The 24,492-nt window shown below is 41.1% G+C and overlaps 1 protein-coding gene across 12 annotated transcripts in view; it reads right to left on the reverse strand.

Moving 5' to 3' along the window:
- Positions 1 to 24,492, reverse strand: part of PTPRM (protein tyrosine phosphatase receptor type M) — a 608,093-nt gene that overhangs the window by 99,439 nt on the left and 484,162 nt on the right. For 3 of the 12 annotated variants that reach the window (XM_036417769.2, XM_036417766.2, XM_036417763.2), the window contains 5 exons: positions 22,761 to 22,912; positions 19,402 to 19,476; positions 19,149 to 19,175; positions 15,332 to 15,343; positions 14,438 to 14,625 (listed from right to left, as the gene is read on the reverse strand). In XM_036417769.2, the coding sequence (XP_036273662.1) occupies positions 14,438 to 14,625; positions 15,332 to 15,343; positions 19,149 to 19,175; positions 19,402 to 19,476; positions 22,761 to 22,912 (454 nt within the window). The remainder of the gene's footprint in view (positions 1 to 14,437; positions 14,626 to 15,331; positions 15,344 to 19,148; positions 19,176 to 19,401; positions 19,477 to 22,760; positions 22,913 to 24,492) is intronic. The other 9 variants (XM_036417770.2, XM_036417768.2, XM_045574745.1 and 6 more) reach the window with 7 other exon arrangements.

A 24,492-nucleotide genomic window follows, 5' to 3' on the forward strand; every position in this document is an offset into this window, starting at 1 on the left:
AATAAAGCACGGAGCAGCATAACAATGAGTCATGCCAGCCAGCTCCATCCGCCAGTGCCACCCGATGACCGAGTGTAGTGACAAGGTTTAGAGCACACTGGGAGCGGGTCAGCTGCCACCCGCTGTCAAAGTGCTGAGGACTAAACGGGAAACATTCCAGGATGGCCTGCTGACAGAATTCACATTCAGAGGAATTTCTGAAGGGCAGAGAAAATGGGCAAACGGGCTTCTCAGCAAAGTGCTTTCCCCTCGGTTTTAAACTGTTCAGCCAGCTCCATTTCTTACTTTCTGTCCATCACACTTACAGTACAAGTGGCATTGTTTCTGAATACAGGCAGCCTTGAATAGTAAGTACTACTTATCAAAGACCCATTTATATATTAACTATCACCACTGATACCCTCCAACCATCCACACGGGTAAGATGTTCTCACTGGGACAATCTTGTTTAAAAATTAGAGCTTTTAGACAAAGATCCAAAGGCTCATCAGTGGAAAGAACAGAAGAAAAAAAGGGAGCTGCAATGGGTGATATGTGAGCCTCGCTGAAGTCCAGGCTTCGGAGCAGTGGTGAGAGAGAGGGAGATGACTGATGAAAGAAGAGGTAAATGAGCACTGGAACACAGAATTCCATTTTTAAAAACAATTACAATTCAGAGAGGAAAATCAAACTACCAAGGGACTCATATTTATGATCAAGACTAGAGAGATCCACGTAGCAAAGGGAACGTAGATAGGAATGTTCATTCCATTTTACATGCACATCCTATGTGGAAATGCAAAGAGCAAAACTGGAGGGCAAGGGCAGAGGTAAGCAGTCTGCTACTGGGTTAGAGACATACAATACCAGGCTTCTGCAGAAAGTGTGTCCAATAATGGGAGAATGGTGGCCGAGAGTGACAACTGTCATCAGTCTCAACAGCAAAGGGTAGTAGAGGTCCACGTTGCAAGGAAAGCATGGCCACCATTGTGATAAGCCTGCCACCACTGCAACTATGTGACAACCAGGATGAAAACATGGTTTCTCCATAGCAAACACCAGGAAAATCTACAGATAAATGATTGTAATAAAGATCGCTGAAAAATTGGTTCTGGACAAAGGAGCAACATATAAAAGGCAATAGCGAATGTTTGTGTATATGTACTCTATATCCTTGTAATAAAAAGAAAATGTAACTTTAAAATATACTATCACCATATCAAAAAAGTACACATAACTAAAAGATGTGTAAGGTTTTATGGAGGACATTTTGAAACTTTATTGAAAAATATAAAAGAAGAACCAAATAAATGGAAGCAGAAACTATGAACGAATAGGAAGATCCAGGGTTACCCAAGTTTTTCTCCCAAGTTTTATAAATGGGGCCTATGAAATTCCAAACAAAATTACCCAGTTTTTCATGAAGCTGACTGTCCAGGATGTCCACACTTTCCACGTGCACGGATTTTTAAAAATTATGGCAGCACGAAGCCTAAGGACAGCCAACACATTTTTAAAGAAGAGCAAGATAGGCCCATGGAAGAGGCCATCCAAGCCAATCAGAGACATTAACACCCTCATGAAAAATAAACAAGAGGCAAAGCACATAAGAAACATTTCCCATGGCTAGTAAACATATGAAGACTGTCTAGTTGCAAATGGAACAATGACGAGATACTTTGTTTTTTTTTGCCTATAAAACTGGCAAAGACTAAAAAAAAAATGAATGCTGATTTTGGTGCCAGTGTTAAGGGTGCTCATCAAGGGCGCTGATGGTGAATATGAATTGGTCCCTTTCCAGAAAGCAAGTTGTCAATATGCATAAAGGATCTTAAACACTTGATACATTCTGAACCATTAATTCCCCCTCTTGAAATCCATCCATACAAAATAATGAAGGTAAATCCAAAGAATTATTTGTAGCAGTGTTCATGGCAAAGACATAAGAAACACCCGTGATATAATATTAAATGGGAAAACAAGATATAAAACTATTTATATTAACAGTCCAATGCATAAAAATATTGGACGGAAATTTAATAAAAGTTGACAACAGGTGTATGGGTGATTTTTATCTTTTTCTTCATAGTTTGCTTAAAATTTTCAAATTTCTATTGCTTTTAAAGGAAAACAACAATAGATCAGGACTTGCAAACCTTAAAAAACATATTTTGTTACCCTCTATCCTGACGATTGTTTCTCATTATTAAAATAGAGAAAAAGCCTGGCTGGTGTGGCTCGGTGATTAAGCATTGACCTATGAACCAGGAGGTCACAGTTCCATTCCTGGTCAGGGCATGCCTGAGTTACATGGGGGCTCAATCCCCAGTGTTGGGTGAGTAGGAGCCAACCGATCAATGATTCTCTCTTATCATTTAGGTTTCCATCTCTCTCTCTCCCTCTTTTCTCCTCTCTGAAATTAATAAAAATAAATATTTAAAAAGATAGAGAAAAAAAATAAAAGCAAGCTCTCTTTAGGCAGACAAATTATGTTAATTGAATTTATAACATATTCTCTTCATAAGTACACTTAGTAATCAGCCAACTAAAATATTTTGGCCATAAAATTGGCAAGGAATTAAAATGCATAATTACCTAAAGCACAAAAAATACAATACATATAAAAACATATGCTGTGTTTTTATAATTAACACTGAGTGCATAATTATTCAGTATCTCTTATATAGTTTCCCTGAAGTAAACAGATAAAAAGGTTTTCCATGAGTCCCTAATGGGCAACAATAGAATATAAAGGGAATGAAGAAGTTTTTTTTAAATTTATAAGATATTGAGTAATATGGATGAATTCCATCATGGATTTAAAAATACTTTTATTTCAGAAGATGCAATAGAAAAAGTTAGCATATTCTCTTTCTTTTCAGTGATATGATAGGTCCAAAGAATATGGGTTGTGATTAAATATTATTTTTGTTTGAATAATACATGTGACAATTTATCCTATCTAATAAAAAAGAAACATGCAAATTGACTACCTTTGCTACGCCCACAAACCATGACAACCAGCCAATCAGGGTGAGTATGCAAATTAACCCAACCAAGATGGTAGTTAATTTGATGTCTAGGCCAGAGCGAAGATTGAAGACAGCGCTTGCCCGTAGAAGGAAGCAAAGCTCTGGCTGCAGAAGAGAGCGAAGCTGCAGAGAAGCAAGCACCATTGTGGGGAGAAGGGAGGGAAGCAGGCAGGGAGAAGGGAGGGAAGCAGGCAGGCTGAGGAGAAGGAAGAGAAGCAGGCAGGCCTGTGGAGAAGGGAGGAAAGCAGGCGGGGAGGCGGGAGGGAAACAGGGGGGGAGGCGGCTGCAGCAGAAAGCGCTATTGTAGGAATCTTCCTGCAATGGACCTCTAGTGTAATATAAAATATGAAATAAATTAGTTTGAAACATTTAGTGCATATATTTCTTATTATTCATGGTCCTTAAAAACTAGGATAGTGGGGATTAGAAATATAATGCAACTATGATCATAAACACATTTCAGACACTTGAAGGCTTGTTACAAATATGTATTAATATCATCACCATACCCTCTCAACTCCAGAGTTCCCAGTGTTTGGAGATGGGGTGGGGGTTAGACATGAGAAAGGTAAAGGGAATGGGGGAAGAGAGAGGAGGAAAAGATAAAAAGGGCATTATCAGGATAGAAACCACCTCATTGAGAAATGCTGAATGAACTCAAAAGTGCAAGAGGAAAGGCCAGAGAACAGCCCGAGGATCCTAGGTGACGACACTCTACCCAGCGGTCGGCAATGACAGCCACCCACTGGAAAACCTCCCATCCATGGAAATGTGTCAATCAAACAGGAAGTCTGGCCCCGCTGAGGTGGCAGCCCCACTGAGGCAGCGGCACCATGCTATCAGAGACACTCAGTGAGCGCTTGGCCTTCACAGCTGACAGTGATTTGCTCAAGGGTCCAGTGTTAGGGTCTCAGCAGAGATTCTTCAGCAACATCACAGGTCTGAGACATGGGATACAAGTCTTCTGAGTAATCTATTGTCCTTTCTACCACACACACTATTATTTGGAAAAAATAACAGACTTTTCAACTGGCTATTTTTTTTTTTTTTGTATCGTTATTAAAGGTATTATCTTGGGTCCTGCCTGGAGATTAGGAATCCAGTTAACGTGATCCAATTAAGAGAGAATATGCTGTTATCACATATAACAGAGGTCCAGGTAGCTTAACAGTCACCATCATGTTGCATGATCTCACTCAATAAAGAGTCAACATCTTCCAGAGAGGATCTTTTTAGAAAACTCTGGATTTCACACACAACTCAAATTTACACATCCAGTTTTCTCCCTCCCTTCTCCCTTCCTCCCTGTACTGGGTTGATTGGCAATAATAATCCAGGGAGGTGGCATGTAGAATCCATGCTCTCAAGACCTGTAGCTTGATTTTAGCTCCTGGTGGGTTTTGATGAAACAGGCTGAAGGATATCCACAGAATGATTTTCCTGCAACTCTTGACAATGAAAAACCCGAGCAGGAGAGGAGCAATGCTGGAGTGACCTCGCTTTCAGAGCTGGGACTGAGCGATGTTAATGGGCAGCATCTGCTGCTGCGGAGATGTTAAAACACCAGAGTTGGCACTGTCAACGGGGGCTCCAGGGCTGGATGGGTCTTCTGCCAAAGGACAGAGCACTTCAAAGCGAACAAAACCACACAGAGGAAAAATAACACTCTTGCAATGGAACCACAAGTCAAATGAAACTCCCAAGGTTAATTTCCATAGGTTCATATCCCTGCGGTGTTGCTTGTGGATATAAACATGTGTCGGAGAGAACATGAACTTTAGAGTCAACAGATTATGGGAAAAAGTCTATCACACCATAGCAGAATAGCTGGGCAAGTTACCTAAGTTCTGAGTAATTTCCTCATCCGTAAAATGGGTATAATAATGTATTATAATAGCCTTGAGGTTAGAAATACATCTGTGTGTGTTTACCTTTGTACAGTGCTGACACATTAGATGTTAGACAAAGATAGGTACTACCAACATCATCATCAAAATTCCAGAAGACAAGCAAGAGCATGAAAAGTTTACTCCTCAACACCTTGTTCCCACTAAAACACGTCTATGATAAGATAAATTACGTTTATGAGCTTAGAAACTGTGTATGAAGATACACTATAATTTCTCTCTTGGAATAGTCATGTTATGAAACGCACTGGAGTTTCACCTGGATAATTTATTATTACTTTTATTAGTGGTTACATAAGAAATTTAAAACAAACATGGATTACAAATGTTTATCCTAAAATGTTTAAACATTTGGTTGGCATTCAATGGGTAAAATAATCAAAGAATCATGTCCATGCTTGCTATTCTTATTTTTGTTTTTTAAAATATATTTTTATTGATTTCAGAGAGGAAGAGAGAAGAAGAGAGAGATAGAAACATCAATGATGAGAGAGCAAAGCCAGCAACCTGAGCATGTACCCTAACAGGGAAAAGAACTGTGAACCTCCTGGTTCATAGGCCGATGCTCAACCACTGAGTCATGACTGCAGGCATGTTTGCTATTTTCAAATGATCAATATTGCTAAGGTTCAAGTTGGTCAGCACAGTTTTTTTTTTCTTGGTCAAATGCCATTAACTAATTTGATCCTATGTGATGACTTGTATCATCTGAGCATATGTTTTTAATGGTTTTATCTATTTTTAATTTCATTTCTATTTCTAGGAGTATATTTTTAATTTTATTTCTATTTCAAACACATAGAAATCAATTCAGCAAATATAAAGTAACTTAATAGTGTTTGTCAAATATATATGGAATAAATCAATAAATTAATACATATCTTACTGTATATGTTAATATACTGCCTACTACCGTATAATATAAATACATTGCCCACTGCATTATCAATGAATATAATGTTCACTGCATTATCAATTGATGTGCTGCCTGCTATGTTATTCAAACACAGTGTCATGAGACTGTGAAGGGAATGGTTGTCCCTGGTTGGGAGGTCAGGGGAAGTATCAGGAGGAGGTGATGTATGAGTTGGATCTGAAAGGACTTGGCGAGTGCAGAAGGAGCCAGAAGTCACCCTAGGCAGAGCCACAACCCGAAGCACAGCTCTGAGACAAGAAGGTGTTAGGAGTGTGAGAGATGGCAAGCCACCGAGAAGAGCCAGACCATAAGGTGCCTGGTGGAAAGTATCTGTGATTAAAATGAAAGCCTGGGATACAGGCTGAGGTCACATCATGGAGGGCTGAGCATGCCATCCACCGGAGTCTTTATTTCTGAAAAGAACTCACGGCAGCTATTTGAGCCTTACTCAAACGTGATGAAACGTCTATGTTTTACGAAGAAAATTGGTAGCAGAGTGGAGGACCAATTTGAAGAGGAAAACTGAATGTCAAGAAGCAAGTTAGGAGACTCTTACCATGGTGCAGGCCAGAGATGAGGGCCAGGGCCGGGGAACTGAGAGGAAGGGATGGAACTAAAAACTGTGGGCAGAAAAAGCAGTCAGGACTTGTGACCTGCTGATGGAGGTGAGGGAGAGGGAGGGGCAGTGACAACTGTGCTGGAACTCGCTAGACCAAGTCAGTGGGAGGTGACACCATTCAAGTGGTACCACATATTCCTGAGGTCAGCAGGTGCTAGGACATCGGTGCATTTACAGTCCCTTGTGGGCTGGGTCCTGTGACCAATGGCATCTGACACTGAAAGCATGTTAACAAGTGAGAAAAGTGGTTAAGTCTCCAGGGCGGAAAAACATTCTAGTACCCAACTTCAAAATAAAAGCCAGGCAGCTTTGGCTCAGTGGATAGAGCATCGGCTGTAAGGGTCCCAGGTTCAAGTCAGGTCAACCGCATGTGCCTTGGTTGCGGGCACATCCCCAGTAGGAGGATGCAGGAGGCAGCTGATCAATGTTTTTCTCTCATCGATGTTTCTAACTCTCTAGCCCTCTCCCTTCTTCTCTGTGAAAGATAAATAAAATATATTAAAAAAAAATAAATAAAAGCCAGGCATCTGACTAGAAGTGCCTCAAACAAACCGGGAAATGTCTACCATCGTGAACTATCATCAGAGGGAGGATAGACAGTCATAGGAAATAACAATTTTTAATCGAATTTTCTTTTTTTTTTTAATTTATTTTATTGATTTTTTACAGAGAGGAAGAGAGAGGGATAGAGAATTAGAAACACCGATGAGAGAGAATCATCGATCAGCTGCCTCCTGCACAACCCCCACCGGGGATGTGCCCGCAACCAAGGTACATGCCCTTGACCGGAATCGAACCCGGGACCCTTCAGTCCGCAGGTCGACGCTCTATCCACTGAGCCAAACCGGTTTCGGCTTTAATCGAATTTTCTGAAGCTTATGCTTACACATGATATTACCAGAGGCACAGGCAAGAGAAAACTATATTTAAAACAATCAACTAACACCTAAGAGGTCTTGAAAGCTACCATGACAAAGTACAGCAGGCAACAAATAAGACACTTTTATAATTATCGGTTAGAAAATAAACAAACCAGGTATTCATGGTATAATCCACCCTCTCTACTGCACTATTTAAAAACATGCAGAAACGCTTATCTACGAGAAAGTGAGCCTAAACACATACACTTGACTTGCCCCAGAGAGCTTGAAGCAACCTCAAATTTCAGATAGAAGTTTTTTTTTTGTCATTTCGTTATAGGCCTGGCTCTGCATCACCATCATAATTATAGGAAAAAACATATCAAAACTCACTTGGCTGCTGCAGCCACTGGAGGCGCAGCTGTGTGATTCTTAATGCGCTCACAGTGCCTGCCAAACACTCCCCACTCCGTCCTTAGCTTTCAGTGGCTTTGTTTGTGTTGTTTCCTGTGGGATGGAAAATAACCTGCACTGATTGTGGCAATTGATTGACTCAGCTGGTGCCCGAGAACATGAAATAGGAACTGAAAAGCACATCTGAAGAGTGTGTGGGCTGGAGGTGAGCAAGGCCGGTGCCTCCACCCCTGGCTGCGCGGACGCAGGGAACCAGCTGTGTCAGGCCACGGTTCTATCAGCTGAGTAACACACAGGACCTATTATTCCACCTGCCCTCTCTCTGTTTTCGAAACTCAACAAAGGGGCCGATATGCTCCGCTCTGAACATTTTTTCCAAAGGTACATGCCACTCTCCCTCTGCCAATAACCTCCCCCAGGGGAGAGACAAGGCACCTGGCACCTCTCCTCTGGTTCTGCTGTCCGCCCATCTGACATGGGGCCATGTCTTCCCAGTCAAGGGCCTGCCCAGTCAAAGGGCATCTGAACGGGCAATTGTAACCACAATCTCCACAGAGAGGGGGTGGCTTTCAGGATTTTTTTGATGGCTTCTTTGGCTTGCCTGGGAGGCAAGTAAATATAAAACAGATTTTGGAGGACAAGTGAGATTTAAAAAAAAAAAATTATCAATTTTTCACAGAGAGGAAGAGAGAGGGATAGAGAGTTAGAAATATCAATGAGAGAGAATCATCGATCAGCCGCCTCCTGCACACCCCCCCACTGGGGATGTGCCCGCAACCAAGGCACATGCCCCTGACCAGAATTGAACCCAGGACCCTTCAGTCTGCAGGCCGATGCTCCATCCACTGAGCCAAACCGGCCTAGGCTAAGTGAGTGAGATGTTTTAAGGCTAAGTCCTTGTTAACCTGTCACAGCTTTGTCAAATACATACTAGTCCTTCCCTTACCCATGGTTTCACTTTCCAGTTTGTTACCTGTGGCTAACCATGGTCCATAAATATGAAAGGGAAGATGACAGAAATAAACAAAAGTTTTAAATGGAATGTCATTCTACGATGTGATGCAATCGAGCGCATTCCCGCTCCATCCCGCCTGGGACAGTGTCTCCACTGTGTATGCTTCCCTCTCATTGGTCACTTAGTGGCCCTTAGTTATCGTACTGACTATGTGCATCTGAGTGCTTGTGTTCAAGTTACCCTAATTTTGCTTAATAATGGTCCCAGAGCCACTCATATAATTTCTATTATATTGTTAATGGTTCTATTTTATGATTAGCTACTATTGTTAATCTCTTAATGTGCCTAATTTATACATTAAATTGTATTATAGGTATGGATGTAGTGCCATTTGTGTTTTTCAGGCTGCCCTATCTAGGAGCAGTTTTAATTACATTGCTATCCTTCCTTTCTCTTAATTTTACAATAAGAGAAAAATGTACTCTTTCAGAAACACATGACTGTTTTCATACTGAAGGTTGATCTTTTTCTGCTTAGATCCCCAGAGATGGAGGATGAGTTAAAAACAAAACAAAACCGAGGACCAAAGGCCTTTTGGGGACCAGAGATGGGGAGAAACTCACTCTCCAGCCCTTCAGGGCCACCAGGAAGTGGCATGTGGGGCTCAGCAGTTGGAATGCTGCAGGGGCAGAGAGCAATGGAGGGCACAGGTTGCCATGCCTAGGACTGCCTGGTGGGGGCAGGGTGTAGCTGCTGCTGTATCCTGGGGCCTATCACCCTCTTGACCCCAGGTCTTACAGGCCCAGAAGTCTGTAGGTGCACGACAGCTCAGTCCTCACTGCTTCCCTTCAGAGCAGCTACCTCCGTTTTTTCATTCTTTGAAAACCTACAGACTTTCCCAAGGGGTTAGCACACACCACTCTACTTGTTGGGAAAAAGAACCCGCTCCTCTTTCATAGCAAAGCAGATAAACTTGCCCTTTCCCCTCCGTCTTTCTCCAGAGATCCCCATCCACCCTCCACAGACAATATGCCATTTTCTGTTCAATTCAACCTGTTTACTTTGCTATTGTGATTCATGTCTGAGTTTCTTTTGAATCAAATTATTGCATTTCCCTAGTGAGACGTGCCAGACGACGATCTTGTTAGAACAAAATCAAATACAAAATTTGCACAGAGCACCGTGCCGTCTCATCCCCACCACATGTTTTCCCTTTTGTATGGACACACTTCTGTTGCCTACTTGAACAGTAATAAATCCTTCTCGTGTTTAGGCCAATTTTCAGACATGTCTGTCTTGGAAAAGATAAAGATGAATTGGTTGAATCACTGTCAGCAGAGAAAAAGTCACTGTTTCAAAACTATTTACAATCTAGATGGCTGGTTTTCCTAATGTACATGGGTTGAAGAAAATCAGGAAGACCAACTGGATGATTACTCTGAGTCACAGTAGCAACTGGGGACTCTCTTGACATTTATCCCCACGCATGCTCGAGTGCTGAAGTAATTCATAGCTTCAACAAGTGTCCAAGCCAAACATGCCATAGCATTTCTAAACAGGGGCAGAGAGATGTAGTTCTTATGCTTTCTCCATGATATATTTTCCTCTCCCTTTTCTTTTTTGGGTGTTGCTTATTATCTTTCAATCAACTCCTGTGTGCCCTGTGCAGATAATATTTAAGAATTAAGCTGTGTGTACTAAATAGATCTTCGTTCAAGTACAGGAATGAAACTCACATTATCTGTGTCTTTCTTCTTTTCCCATGCTTCCAGAATAATGTCCAAGTCCAAGCTCTCCACTATGACACAAGTGTCCTTCATAATTGGATTCCTGACTCCTGTACAGAGCAGTCTCCCTTAGGATTCAGGCCTGTTTCTCAGTGCGCCCTGTTCTACTTTGTGTATTCTTGAGATCTGCTCTCTTTTTACCTTCTCCTTGCCAACTCCCACTCACCCTTTAAAGAAAAGGTCATTCTAACTCAGAGCTGCACCCCAGACTGGCTCAGATGTCCCCAGTGGCCTTAAAGGCACCACTGCAAGTCTCTTTTGTGAGGCTTAAACCACTGCATTCGCTATGTGGCTGCTTTCTCCTGCAGAGTGAGCTTCTGGAGGGTAGGCACCCAGTACCCAGCAGTGTCAGATTCACAGCATCTGTTCAGTGTTCTATTGTAAATTAAGTGCAATTTATTAAATTAAACTTTCTCCTAAACCCTGCCTTGCCACAAACATCAGTAGGACCTTTCTTTCTGAAAAGAGTATTCCATGATCTCCAGTTATAACATTCCTTAGGACTTTCCTAACAGAAAATACTATTTTAGCAATTACATGTGATAGCATAGATTTAAAAATACTTATTTTCTCAACTCTCAAACTTTATTCACATAATCGAACCTACCTATTTATGTAAGTTACTTTTTAATGGGAGCTTTTGATGATATATGATAAATAGAAGGGAAATTATTTAGCTCTATAGCTAAAGTGAAAATGTACTGAGCCCTTTCCATAAAGTGACTGGCTCACTGTATCCTCAGAGTGCCGAACACAAGAGATGACAGATGTGTACTGAACCACAGTGTGTCACAGTTCCTCTATAAAGGACACTGTGTGAACTTCTGCTTTTGAATCTTATACAGGGTAGGGCAAAAGTAGGTTTACAGTTGTAAATATGCAAAAACAGTTTATTCTTGTATTCTTATTTATTAATGTACTGTTTTCCAGATGAACATTTTTAAACCTACTTTTGTCCTACTTTTACTAGCTAAGACTTCAACTGAATGTCATGATATATTAAGTGGGTTAATCCTCATACAACCTTATGAGGTTGATACCATAGTTACTTTATTTTAAGGATGAGAAAATTGAGGCACAGGGAGGTTAGACAACTTCCTCAAGGTAACACAGCTAGTAGTTGAGTTGCGATACAGGCAGTCTGGAGCCAGAGCCCAGACCCACACTATGGCCTCTCAGTATTTTCCCTGAGGGAATCACACTAAGCCAGGCCGCACAACACTCCTGACTCCTAGGACATGTTAAAGGGAAGATGTACACTTCACTGCACCATTCAAAGAGGTACCTCTGGTTAGAGTTCTAAAGCTAAATAAATATAAGAAGTAATAGCCTGAGGGCTTCTAGATTCATCCTAGGATAATATTCCCTAAGATTAGAGAATGTAGAGCACAATAAATACAGCCTGGACAGCTCCTTTAATTCCCATCAGCCTGGCTGTGCCTCTAGAGAAGACCTGGTCATGTGATTCAGTGACACATGCAGGCAAGGATGACAAAGGTAGGACTTCAGGCTTGAGGTGAGACATAGCTTAGCAGGCATCCCTGTCTCTGTGCAGCCACTGCAGTTTTTCCTACCCATCAGCATCCATCATATGTCCCACTTACTCTGTCTCACCAGGTTCTTCCTGCCAACATCAGCACCTTGTCCTCCCCTGACCCCCAGGAGGGGCATTTAATCATCTGAAAATCACTCAGTGCTAGGATTCTTCTTAACAGAATATTCCATTTCATATTTCTCCCAATAGCACCTTCTTATTTGTTCCTGCTTTCCTCTCTAGCATATGTTCTCCCCCCCCCCCCACACACACATTTTCCTTCTTTCCTTTTCCTTTGTTTTAAAATGGTTTTGGTGTTTAAGCATTTACTTCTGTCCGCAGCTTTATGGAGATATGACTGATATGTAACATTAAGTAAATTTAAGATTTTTAATGTGATGATTTGGTACTCTTGCCCATATTATTTTTAAGCAGTCCTTTCTGATCTACTGGCTAGCTAGAATGAGAAAAAGGGTATTTAAAATGTAATTAATTAGTAAAGCATCTTATTTCAAAGTACAACTACTCAGTGAATCATGAATTATAATATGCTTAAAATGAGTATCATTGTTGGCACTTACAAATCATATTTCTGCAGGATATCTGAATAGAAAATATGTTTTTGCACACTTTCAAATATGTATCACCTATAGTGTGTTATAGGAAGTGAAAAGGTAGGTATTTTTTAAATAGTCCATGAAAAATTATCAGGTTACTTTATGAATTATTATTTGAGCCTATAACTAATCTCTTTGACATTAATATCTTTAATAAACATTTGAGTAATATTTGCATTCAGAATATTGGATAGAACTCAGACATCACTTCTATTCATTAGGCTTATATTTTCTCAATAACCTAATTTTGTCTTTCATAAGATATTAATGCTTTTGGAAGTCTTACTCTTAATCCCATTAATTCCTAAGCTAGCTTTTAAAAGTGCATGAGGAAATATGCAAAGGCAGTCAATTTCACTGAATTATAAATCACTAAATGTAAAACTAAAATAGCCACTAAATAAAAATTTCAGGGTTGCTAAAATGCAGTACTTGATCTGAAAATATTTCCTGGACTTAAATGAAACCCTTGGGGTTTGGTTTGAGTTCATTTCTTTGGCTTTGTTGTCTTTGAACACAGGTCCACTGGCAACATACAAGGATGCACATGTCAGCAGACAAAGTGTGTCTATTTGTCTGCATTGGAGCGGAGAACTGGACTTAAAAGATCAGCCATTGCAGTGGTATGGCTCTCACTGCTATAAGGAGCCTGGCCAGCAAGCTCGGAAATGGAGTTAAATCTAAGACAACACAGCTCCTGGAGCATAATATGAAGTACCAAGTGCTCCCTAAGAAGAGATGAAGCAGTTTGAAACTTGTAGGATATGTAGATGATAGGAACTGATTTAAAAATACTCTCATTCCAGACAAAATGTTCTCCAACTGTGGGCTGGTCAGGTTGATACGGCACCAGAAACACATTCTAAGATTAAAAAAAACCACATAACTATATAATCCTATTTTTTTTTTTTTTTCTATTTCAGAGTGGAAAGGAGAGGGAGAGATAGAGAGAGAAACATTGATGTGAGAGATACATTGATTGGTTGCCTCCGAATGCCCTTACCAGGGCTAGAGATCAAGCCTGCAACAGAGGTACATACCCTTGATGAAAATCAAACCCGGGACCCTTCCATCTTTGGGATGATGATCTATCTACTCTATTTTTACTATAAGCATGCTACCTTTTCTTCACTAGTGACTGTGACCTAATTTTAACAAGGTAAAAAGAGAAACCTACTCCCCTGACTCAGACACTCAAGTAGCATGGGCTTTTTTGAATCACACTTCTTAAAATAAATTCATTCTTTTCAGTTCTTGAATGACTTTCTAAAAGAACTGGTCAATGATAGAGGCTGTGAAAGAGATGAGCCCCACATTTTACACAGGATCAGAGAATACTGCCACTCCTGGAAATACCCTGAATGCTGTCACACTAGATCCTGGGTCAGCCACGTGCTCATGGGCTGGCTGGACAATCCCAGCTGTCACGAGGATGACACTAGCCAGTCTTCTAATCTCCACCACATGACATGACTTCGGTTGTCTATAATTGTTTTAAGTGAGTAGGTTCTTCCTGGGTTAACTACACAAAAATCATCAGGATCTAACATCATATTTAATTACAGGAAAAGCCAACGAAGTGATCACGAATGGGGATGAGAGCCTGGTGGGCGCCTGTTTTCATTGCATTTAATGCACACTCACGACCTAGTAATGCATCTCCCTACCAGATGGAAATGGAGCCATGGCTGGAATACCTGTTCTCTTTCTGGCAGCCCTCATGGGGCCCACTGGCTGGCTGCGTGAGCTGGGAGCACAGAGCCTGGCATGATGCTCAGGAAGGCTGAGAGGGGCCCTGGTGCTGAGCTCATGCTCACCTCGTATTCCTCCTTGAAGCCGTAGCCCTCGGCACACTTCATCTGCGTGATGTGTTGGAGCAGGTCTGCTACGCGGATGGCAGGATGCAGCTGCCCCGTCTGGTAGGGCACTTCGGCCGCCTCGCGCTTCTTGTACGTGTGCGACTGCACCAAGCTGCTGGTGTCACTGGCCATTGTGTGGGTCTCGTCTAGGAGAGGAAGGGAAGGAGAAAGTGAGGGTGAGCCAGCAGGCGATGTCAAAGTCACTGAAAATGCTAAGAACTGGTGCTGGCATTCCCCTCAACCTATAGCTGCAATAATCCCTACAATGGCTCAGCAATAAAAAGAAAAGTTAAATGTTTAGAAATTTACATGGGATTGGCAACACTGATAGGGATGAGGCAGAAATCTTGCTTTTGACAAAGCAGTCCAAACGATCCATTTCTTTCACAAAGCTGGTTGGTAAGAACCCTTTAGCCTCCGGGTGCTAAGTTTATAGAAGTTTCAGTCTGAAACTTCATCAAGGCTTGGTATTAAACCAGTCTTGGATTTCTTCTGAAGATTTGTCACCTAATTTGTATGATGGAGAAAATGAAGTCTGTACAAATGTTCTGTGAGCAAAACAAAAGTGCACAAAATGGTGTGGCTTACAAAGCTAGCAATGAGAATGGACTTGACAGGTGAAATCAAAGAAAAGTGGAAAAGGAAAGGGAAGTGATGAGTCACTTTGCATGCTCCAGGATCAGAAAGCTTGACAAAATACTGTGGACCAGCACACCACACATGGAATGTTCTACAGGAGCTAACATGCAGGCCGACACGCAGCAGAGCCAGCTGGCTTTGTCAGGGTCTACAGATGAGAAACACCCCCCACTCCCTCCACACCTTCTCCATGGGACGTATGGGGGAACTTACCATTTATTGGCACTTTTAAGAAGGTACATATCAGGAGAAAAGAGGAGAAAAAGGAAACAGGGCATAAGCAATAATACTGTGTGAATAATTACAGGTAGTTTTTATTTTGTGCTTTGACAGTTAAGTTCTCTATACAGAGGTGGTCAGGGGGCAAAGCCTCCCATCTTGTCAGGATGGAGGTGCTTATGTACTCTGTTCAAAAAGGAGTAAAAGAAGTATCACAATTGCTTCTCATCCCCCAAGAACCCAAGTAAGGACTAAGGCTTCTTATTTGAATTTCTTAAATAGGTCAACCAAATTGTATTACAAAATTAATGTGAAAATTTGGTCAAATAAGCCTAAAGAGGCTGTGTTTTGATGGAAGGCTACTAGTAAATTAGATGAGTGAACTGCAGAAATTGTAGCTATTAAAAAATGTCTTATGTAGGAAAGTGCTATTAGATTAAGAGTTTCATAGTCTACAGGTTAACGCATAATAATGCTGAATACCTTTAGCTGTTTTATAATTGAGGATGTGTCTCATCAAAGTATAATGCAAAGTCACTTAAAATGAGGATAGTCAATAAGAATCTATTTCAGGTATAAATTTTTTTTTTTTTTTTAATTACCAGATTGTGTATCAACAGGGAATTCAGTTATGGGGTTTGTTTTTTAAACTGAGAAGTTCAGGTCCAAAGGAAATTTAGCTCAAGGGTGCCTGATCAGCTGGGCCTGGTTTTGAAACCTCCCTTCTCTCTGCATTGCAAAGCACCTGGGGATGCATGGTATGAAAGGTGGTACACAAGTGTGTAGCTATGTCGCTGTTGCTGAAATGGCACCTGGATCACTACAAGGTGGCTAAAGACACAAAGACAAAATAAAAAGGGTGGTAAGTTGATTTTATGATTTTTTCCCCCATCTGGAATTACTTTGAAATTTAGAAATCCCTATGTTCTCATTTTATAAGAACTGTCACAAATCAACCGGGAGATTTTCATGTCAGGTCTGCTTGCTGGTGACTGCCAAGCTCATAAAGTGGGATACAGGATTGCTCCGGACGTACTGAATCCATGGAGCTTTAGCTACCCCAGTAGAAAGTTTCTTCTTGATACTAAAATAAATGGCACATTAATTAGTTCCCGCCTGTGCCTCTCTCGTTCCCTCACTTTTGCACCTTTTGGGATGAACATAATTAAATGCCCTCCATTGTGGACTGACCTTCTAAACTTCCCCTAAATTAATCATCTGGGTCTCTTAAGTGGATAAGCTGGTGACCGAGCAGCGCTGTGATCCAGGGTTGGGACATTCTTGGAAGTTTTAACCACGTGGTTAAAACCACTGTTACCATCGTATGCATCATCTCCCGGCACTGTGACATCTCGGCCTCATTACCAGTGTAGATGTGTCCTGAAGCATTTAAACACTACTGAGACCACCTAAGAAAAGAGTACTTTTATCTAACATTTAGATCTCAAAGAAAAAATAGAACGTTCCTTGTGCAATAGCTGTTATGAAATTGGGTCACCTAAACCGGTAGAAATTCTTGGTTCCACCCACATAAGTGAGAAATCAGTGTCCACAACCTCTTAAAAAAAGAATTATTACTGATAAAAACATACAATTTGACATTAATTTCCTACATTGTTAAAATTTACCCATTGACATATGTTTACATTTAAAAGTATGCATAAAAGGAAATCAGAAATAAAACTTCTCACTAATAGTTCTGATGGTTTTCTAAGAACAGAGAATGAATGCTACCTATATTTCTTAATATCTTGAATTTTCAACAAGCTAGCTAAAAAAACCTTGAAATTAATGCTATGTTTTTGAGGTCAGGGAGAATCGATCAATTGATCAACCCATCCATCTATTTATCTTATTTGTTTTTGCTAGAAAATGACGTACAGGCATACTAAAACTCTAAACATCAGGACTGGGGACCTTAACCTGTGAGATTAAAAGGTGGAGGAACTAGGAGACTTAACTGTGCCAAGCTCCAAGTCACAACAAACATTTCTTCTAAACTGATTCTAGTTCTACTCTCAAAAGGTACCAGAGTGGATATACAGCTTATCTTCCCTCAGGCGATAACCTCACTAATCCTTAGTATACACCAAATTCACATTTGCACCAAATAATGTGGAAGAACAGCTCCCAAGCAGCACCCTTTGTTATGGTGGTCCGTGTATAAGCTAGACATGGCTGACTTATTTTTCACAATGTGCATCATTTTTGCTCCTTGAATTATCTGTTCAAATGATTCTCTTTCAGTAAAGAAGCCTAACCAACTTTAAAAGATGTCATTAGTGTTCATAATAATGAAGCAGCGACTTTAAAAAAATGATATTTGTTTAATAAGCTTATCTAAATCCTGCTGTGAAACCTGAACATTTTCTTCCCTCTGACAGCTCAGCCCTCCCCATGCACAGCTCGCCCCAAGGTCAGCATGTCTACCAGAGGAGCCGGGAATGAATGGCACAGCACACAAAGAAATGCAAATCTTTGCCTATCCAAAGATGCTGCAAATGTCATCCGCATGTAGATGGCATTGTTCAGGAGCCTAAAATTAGCCCACGCCCCTTCACTTATGAAAAGAATAAAAATGCAGCTTTCCCTCCCTTGATAGTCAGTATTAAAAGGTGAGAGCTTTAGTGGGTTTTGTTTGTTAGCCACCAAAATCATGCAAATTCAAAAATTCTGATTTATGCCTATTCTTATACTTCTGAGTTCATTTTTTCCCCCTCAGGCAATGAATTTGCTTAAGCCCAGAAACGACCATAAGAAAAAAAAAAATCACCCTCTTTACAAAAATCATAACAACTTAGAGAAAAGAGAAGCACAGGGGGGAAAAGTTATATTGTAAAGACATAAACCCGTGTAAAGAGAGTCAGGAGGCGTCACGGCTGAGGATGGAGCTCCGGCTAAATGACTTGCTATGTACCTTGAAGCCGTTAGAGCTGGGCTCCTTGGCAAGGTCAGTGGTAGAAAGAGGACACAGCCGTGCTACATGTGGGTTGTATGCAGTAGCAGCTCCTCCTGGTTTGGTCATGCCATTTCATAGCTAGGCAGTGCTATTTCCCCTCACCCTTCTCATACCCGACAGAAGGGATGTTGTCCCCTCTTGATCCCCACTGGGAACAGTTCTGCCCCATGTTTTATTTCTAACTTTTTATTTCATTTCCAGTGACATCTGACACATAGTAAACCATGTGATTATAAAGTGCCATCTTGTCCTTTTGCTGTTGGGAACATCAGCTCCTTTCAAATTCCGCTGTGAGCAGACACTATAGAACGCGGGGTGCCCCGAGTGTCTCTGAGGAGGGGTAAGGGGCCAAAACGCTATTGTAATCATTTTTTCTGCATGACGTTCGGCATACTGTAATTACAAAAATGCTATTTTTGAAATCGAAGATGTTAGTGCTTAGCAGTAAGTGAATGTAACAAGCTATTTTCACTTTTACAACTGTCACGTTGGACAGAATTCAGCTCTTGGAAGTAAACAGCTGAACAATTGCATACTGTGCTTTTTTTTTTCTTCTGGGATCAGACTTGACTTTACATTTGGAACACAGAAAGGGACACTATTGGAGCTGGGATTGTTCATTTGAGCCTTTTGGTATAATTTCCAACATGCATGAGGCAATAGAGACTATCTGGAGAAAGTCTTTTTATTCTCTAGGTCCCCATTCCCCACCCCCCATCCCAGACCACCCACTACCCCTGTGTCCTACTTGCAATCACTGCATCATAGAGAATTAAAACTTCTCCCAGAGACTGGCCACTGACTCTCTAAATTACTCCTGCAATAAACTGTGATAAAGGGAAATGTTCTCACCTAAAATTGCAGTTGGCACAAATGGGTCTGTCATACATCATAAGCAGGTCAATGCAGAGAAAGTAAAAAGAGAAAGAACAGTAAATGATTGATGAAAGGCCCCCCGATATTCCCCCAGAAAGCCATAGAAAGCACCGGGTTATAAGACATCAGACACATCAAGCTCCTAAAGCATCATGGACAGCAAGGTGAGCACTGATTGAGTCCAACTGCTAGGGCTTATGAAAGGCGAAACCATGGAAAAATCCGTTACCTGGGTAATAGGAATTAGGCACCGACGTGCTCAGTGTGTTTGTCTTCATTGTAAAGGATGATGGCGAAGACACAGCTGTAAATAAGAGAAAGGCTAGTCAGCAGATGCAGAGGCAATGGCACCTGGAAGCGTGGGTCTCGGATCACTTCCAGGGACGCCAGCTGGAGTAGACGTGGCTGCGGAAACACACAGGTTTACTGAAGTCCCCATGGTAAATGTTACCATTTCTGCTCTCTCCGGGGAACTACTCTTTTAGAGAATAAGCACCCTCTTATCCTGTAAGCTTTTCTTACCCCACAGATGAAGAAAAACCAATAACCACAGCTGCCATTTTTATGAAATTCATTAGGTTTCTACATTGACTCCTAGCCTTTGCCTGTAAATGCTACTATCAAGTTGAACTGATTTTTCTCAACTAAGAGTACGAGCATGTGTCCACACATGATTTTTATAACTTGCAAAATCCCCTCTTTCCTCATCTTTTGGGTACGCAGAGAGCTGCCAGCCCTGGTGTATGGAAAATAAAGGGGAGGTTTCCTGTGTGCTGCATGTCAGGTCAACTCTGCAGGCCCACATATTGTCCTACTTGTCTTTTCAATCCATATAAAATGCTCTTTTTATTTGAAATATTCCTCTAAAACTCTCAAGATTCAACCTCTTCCTCTCTATCATTAAGAGGAAAGTCAATCCCATCTAATTTAGCTGAGATTCCACTGTAATTGGGTATTTTTCGTTTTTAGTTTGCTAATTCCCTTCAATGTCTTAATTGATTAGTGCTTTAAAAACACTTTAATCTCATTAAAGTGTTCAGATAAATAATTTGAATGTGCCCAAGCAGGTTAATGTAAGTCTAAATTTTAACTCCTGTGATGAAGCCATATGATTTATTAGGTGTTGAGTTCCTACCCAGGTACATCATTGTATTATGGGAACCAATACCAAATCCCGATGGTATTGTGTGTTACCTTTACTCTGATGACATGCTAATATAGTTAGCTCTCCTGGAGAAGTTCCTTTAAGGTTGGTGTTTTACCTGCGTTTCTGTTTTTAAAGGGTAGAATTAGTGAACAACAGAGCAGCAACCAGAACCCAGGCTGCCTATTATTTACAATATATGTTTCTAAAATAGAAAAGTATCACATTTATAATGCATGTTTATGGAAAGCTGCCAGGAAAAAAGAGAGCAATTGATGAAAATAAGAACAAAATGCCTGAGTACCTATAAAATATGCGAGGGTCAGCAAGAATAATGCCTATTACCCGCAGACATTTTTACATGGTTGGTAAAATGTGCAAAGCAGACACAAAATAATCACGTTTATTTTCACCTTCAAATAAAAGGTATTTTAAATACTTTAGGTTTTTAGTACACAAATTAATCTCATTCCCACTATGCCTATCTATTTTCTTCCTTTTTATGTACAACTGCCTTTTACTTTGGTGGATAGATAATACTTGTGCTGATTTTTAAATTGTCCAATCTCATTTTTTGCTGTTGCACTTCCAAAAGGTACTCCTTTCCAACTGCTAGCACTTTCTCCCAAACCTAAAAGATCTCAAACATTCTCACATTTGTAATAAGTTTGGGGCTGGAACCTCAGTGGCGTAATGAACCCTTTTCCTCCCTCAGTAACTGCTCTCTTATTTTAAAAGCATTAAGAAAGAGAGCATTATGATAAAGTTTACTATTAGAGTCACTCCTAATAGATGGAATTTGATGAGATCTATTCATTGCTCAAAGAGCGGGAAGAAAATGGAATGCCTATTGCATTGTTTCTCCTATTGGCTACATTGATGGGAGGCCCACAGAAATGCCTAATAGCAAACGAGCTGGCTTGGGAGCTAACGCTGGCTTCTGCAGCAGTCCTCTGTGCATGAGCATTTTTGGATTGCCACAGATACATTCACTTTTGAAAAAGTAATATCAAATTAAATTTCCTGTCCAGAGGCAAATATCCCCTGTTGTTCAAACTTCACAAGCCTAGGAAATATTAATGTAGGTCTCTGCTCTTCGGGCAGGTAATTCCAAGTAAATTTATGCGTGAGGAATTGCACCATGAAATAGAAAATTTGGGACATTAATGGGTTATCCTGGAAAGTCAGAACATGTGGCCTCCTATATAGTATCATTTGAGAAATAACTGCCACTACAAAAATTCTAACCTTGTCTTGGGTGGGAAGGGCTTCTCCCATACCAGCCCACAACTGATGAATCATAAAGTGAAAAATGCAATATATAGCTTGTGATATACCACCGATTCTGTCACCTACATTGAAGCTGACAGAACAGGGCTAAGGCAATGACTAAGGACAAGGAGTGCTGGGCTGCCCACAGGGGTCAAAGTTGTTTCTGCTGAACTCCCGCTCCACCAGGCTAGAGCATTATGATAAAGTTTATTGTGCATAAATGTAGCACTTCTAAGTAGGAACAGATGGACAACCATAGCCACCATACAGAGAAGTAGGCAACGGAATTCTATGAAGCTTTGCTGAATGTAGGAGAAAGGCAAGGCCTGAGAGAAGGCAAGTGTGGTGACCGGATGGTGACTGAAGAGAGATGTGGATGGGGGAGCTACAGAATCAGAACAGGCCCGATGGGTGGTCAGGACTCCAGCACACTGTCCACCCTGCTATATGCCCTCTCCCCGCAGAGACCAGATTCCTGTGCCTCTAAGCCATGAGGTCCCCAGCCTTGACACACTTTTATTAGTGCACTTTTATTCCATCCCCATGCTATCCTACAACCTGATCATAAAGCCACGGTGAGCAGCCACCTGTGGCATGGATTTCACATGATAAAGAAACCTCTGACCTTGAACCCAACAGGGCCATGAACCACAGAGTCAGGCATACACCATGGGATTTATTTCTGATTTCTGAGAGGATCTCCAGGGACACAGCAACTGCTCATTTTGTATTTCGTATAATCAACATAATTGTTGGCTTCCCGAAATAATGCCTGTACCTGGATCACAGGTGTTAGTATGGGAAGGTATGAGCTGAGCTCGGCTACCCCACCTGGTGTGAAATGTAAGACTTGTGAAGTGGAAATACAGTTTAACTTATTAATTGACGCTGATAGCCCTATAATAAATGCAGATCCTGTCAGCTAAAAAAAATCACCAATTAACTGGTTACTGGCATTTAGTGAACTGTTTTTTTTTTTTTTACAGGCTTCCCATGTGTAATTCAACACCTGGTTAGCTTACAAATGGCATCTAAACAACAAAATAATGATGAGAAGCATGTGCCTTCTCGGAGAGGAGAGGAGCCCTTGCTCTCTAAGTCTTTCCAGAACTGTAATGGGATAATGGAAAACCACAGAGATGGATGAGAAGCCAAGAAACATGTGCACTTACACCTCCCGTTCAGATTGTGGGTGTCCATGAAGGAGAAGGCCTCATCGCAGTTTGTACCTTGCTCAGCATAGCTCTTGTCCATGGAGTTCACCATCACGGTCATCTCCTGCCGCGTGCTGCTCATTGTCTCCTTCCGCTTCTTGGCCAGTTTCCTTGGGACAAAGAGTTCATTATGTAGGCATGCATCTGAATAAAAAATGGGATGCTGACATGTGTATTGACAAATGATCAGGAATAACTTATATTGAATTAATCATATTCATTCGTAACATTGATTTGTTGTGCCTTCTAGATATCAGGTTCTCTGTCAGCTGCAGAGAGATGGAGGTGAAAATCAGCCACTGCCTAGCCTTAAACATTCCCACAGTGATGCTAGGACTGGAAGGCCTAAAACATTCGTTTCTGTTCTCACTACTATAAGCTAAATTAAAAAGGACAATGCCCATTTTAATGGAGTGCAACAGAATCATTTTCTATTTACTGATATGCTTCTAGTTACTAACCTTTTGCTAAATTTCTTTCTTCATTTCCATATTCAGTGCCACAGAGCAGATCCCTCTAGTACGTATATTTGCCAAACACAACTCTAACAGTCTAAAAATTAATCTAAGAGGCAAATGGTAGAACTAATGAGCCAAGTGAGGTGAGAAGTGCACAAAGGGAGCAGGCGTGATGCCGAGCCACACAGGGAAGAGGAGCCCAGGCCATGGGAACCCTAGACGGCAGCCCTCATTTCCCAGAAAGCTATGGCACTGGACCAAACCCCAAAGGAACCCAAATTAGTTTCCCACCAAGGTTTCTTAACAGAGCAGAAAGTAAAAATTTCTCAACCTGGGCTACCCTGGAAAGTTGAGTAGCAATGGAAGAGGAGGCAAAGGGCTGAGGAAAGCAGAGGTATTTCCAGTTCTTCTGGAGGCACAGTTTAACACTGGCCTCTACAACAAGGATGTCAAATTCTCACGCATCGTTTATTTGGCCCGAGTTAGCCTTTGAATTTGACATGCTTACTCTACATCCTTCTCACTGACCACCAAAAGCTCCTAGAGTTACAGATACCTAGACAAAAGCCATAAACTTAAGGGGAACTGACATCCAAATAAACAGATCAAACATGTCTTTATAGCTGTTACTACCGGAGCTGGTTTTATGCACCAAAGACAGACAAAAATAGAATTAGAGATGGTAAAAAGTGAAGTTTTAAGAGGACCATGGCACCATAATACCTAAAATTTTATGTCCCAACACATTCTTATTATGCCCAAGCACCTAGCAACATTTACCGAAGAAAATGGCAGCTATTGACTCTGATTGATCTAGGACACAGCAGAATTTAAAATAAGCCACATAATCAAAATTACCCCCAATTAGGTGATTGCTAATGCAGTGTAAGGCAGTGACAACATTAGACCATATGGATAATCTTTATCATCATTTCCAAATGCCACATAACGCAAATGCTTTCTTGCCTGTAGTTATAATAATCTTTTAATATCGTACTTTGAGAGCAGAACTGTTTCATTAATAAGTTGCCCTTTTTTAGTTCTAAAAGTTGTTGGGGGAAAATCACCTATAACTTCTATGAGAGCATTCAAATTGTGAAGATTTTGAAAAGCAAGCCAGTGTCACTCCTTTGGGCACTGGCATTCCTCTCACCAGTGTGCAGAGCGTGATCACCTTCTCCAGAGCCCGGCTTTTCTAGGCAACCATGCTCCTCTGAGAGGCAGGCTGGACT

Source organism: Pipistrellus kuhlii, unplaced genomic scaffold (assembly GCF_014108245.1).
Source record: "Pipistrellus kuhlii isolate mPipKuh1 unplaced genomic scaffold, mPipKuh1.p scaffold_m20_p_6, whole genome shotgun sequence".
In the NCBI taxonomy this organism is placed as follows: domain Eukaryota; kingdom Metazoa; phylum Chordata; class Mammalia; order Chiroptera; family Vespertilionidae; genus Pipistrellus; species Pipistrellus kuhlii.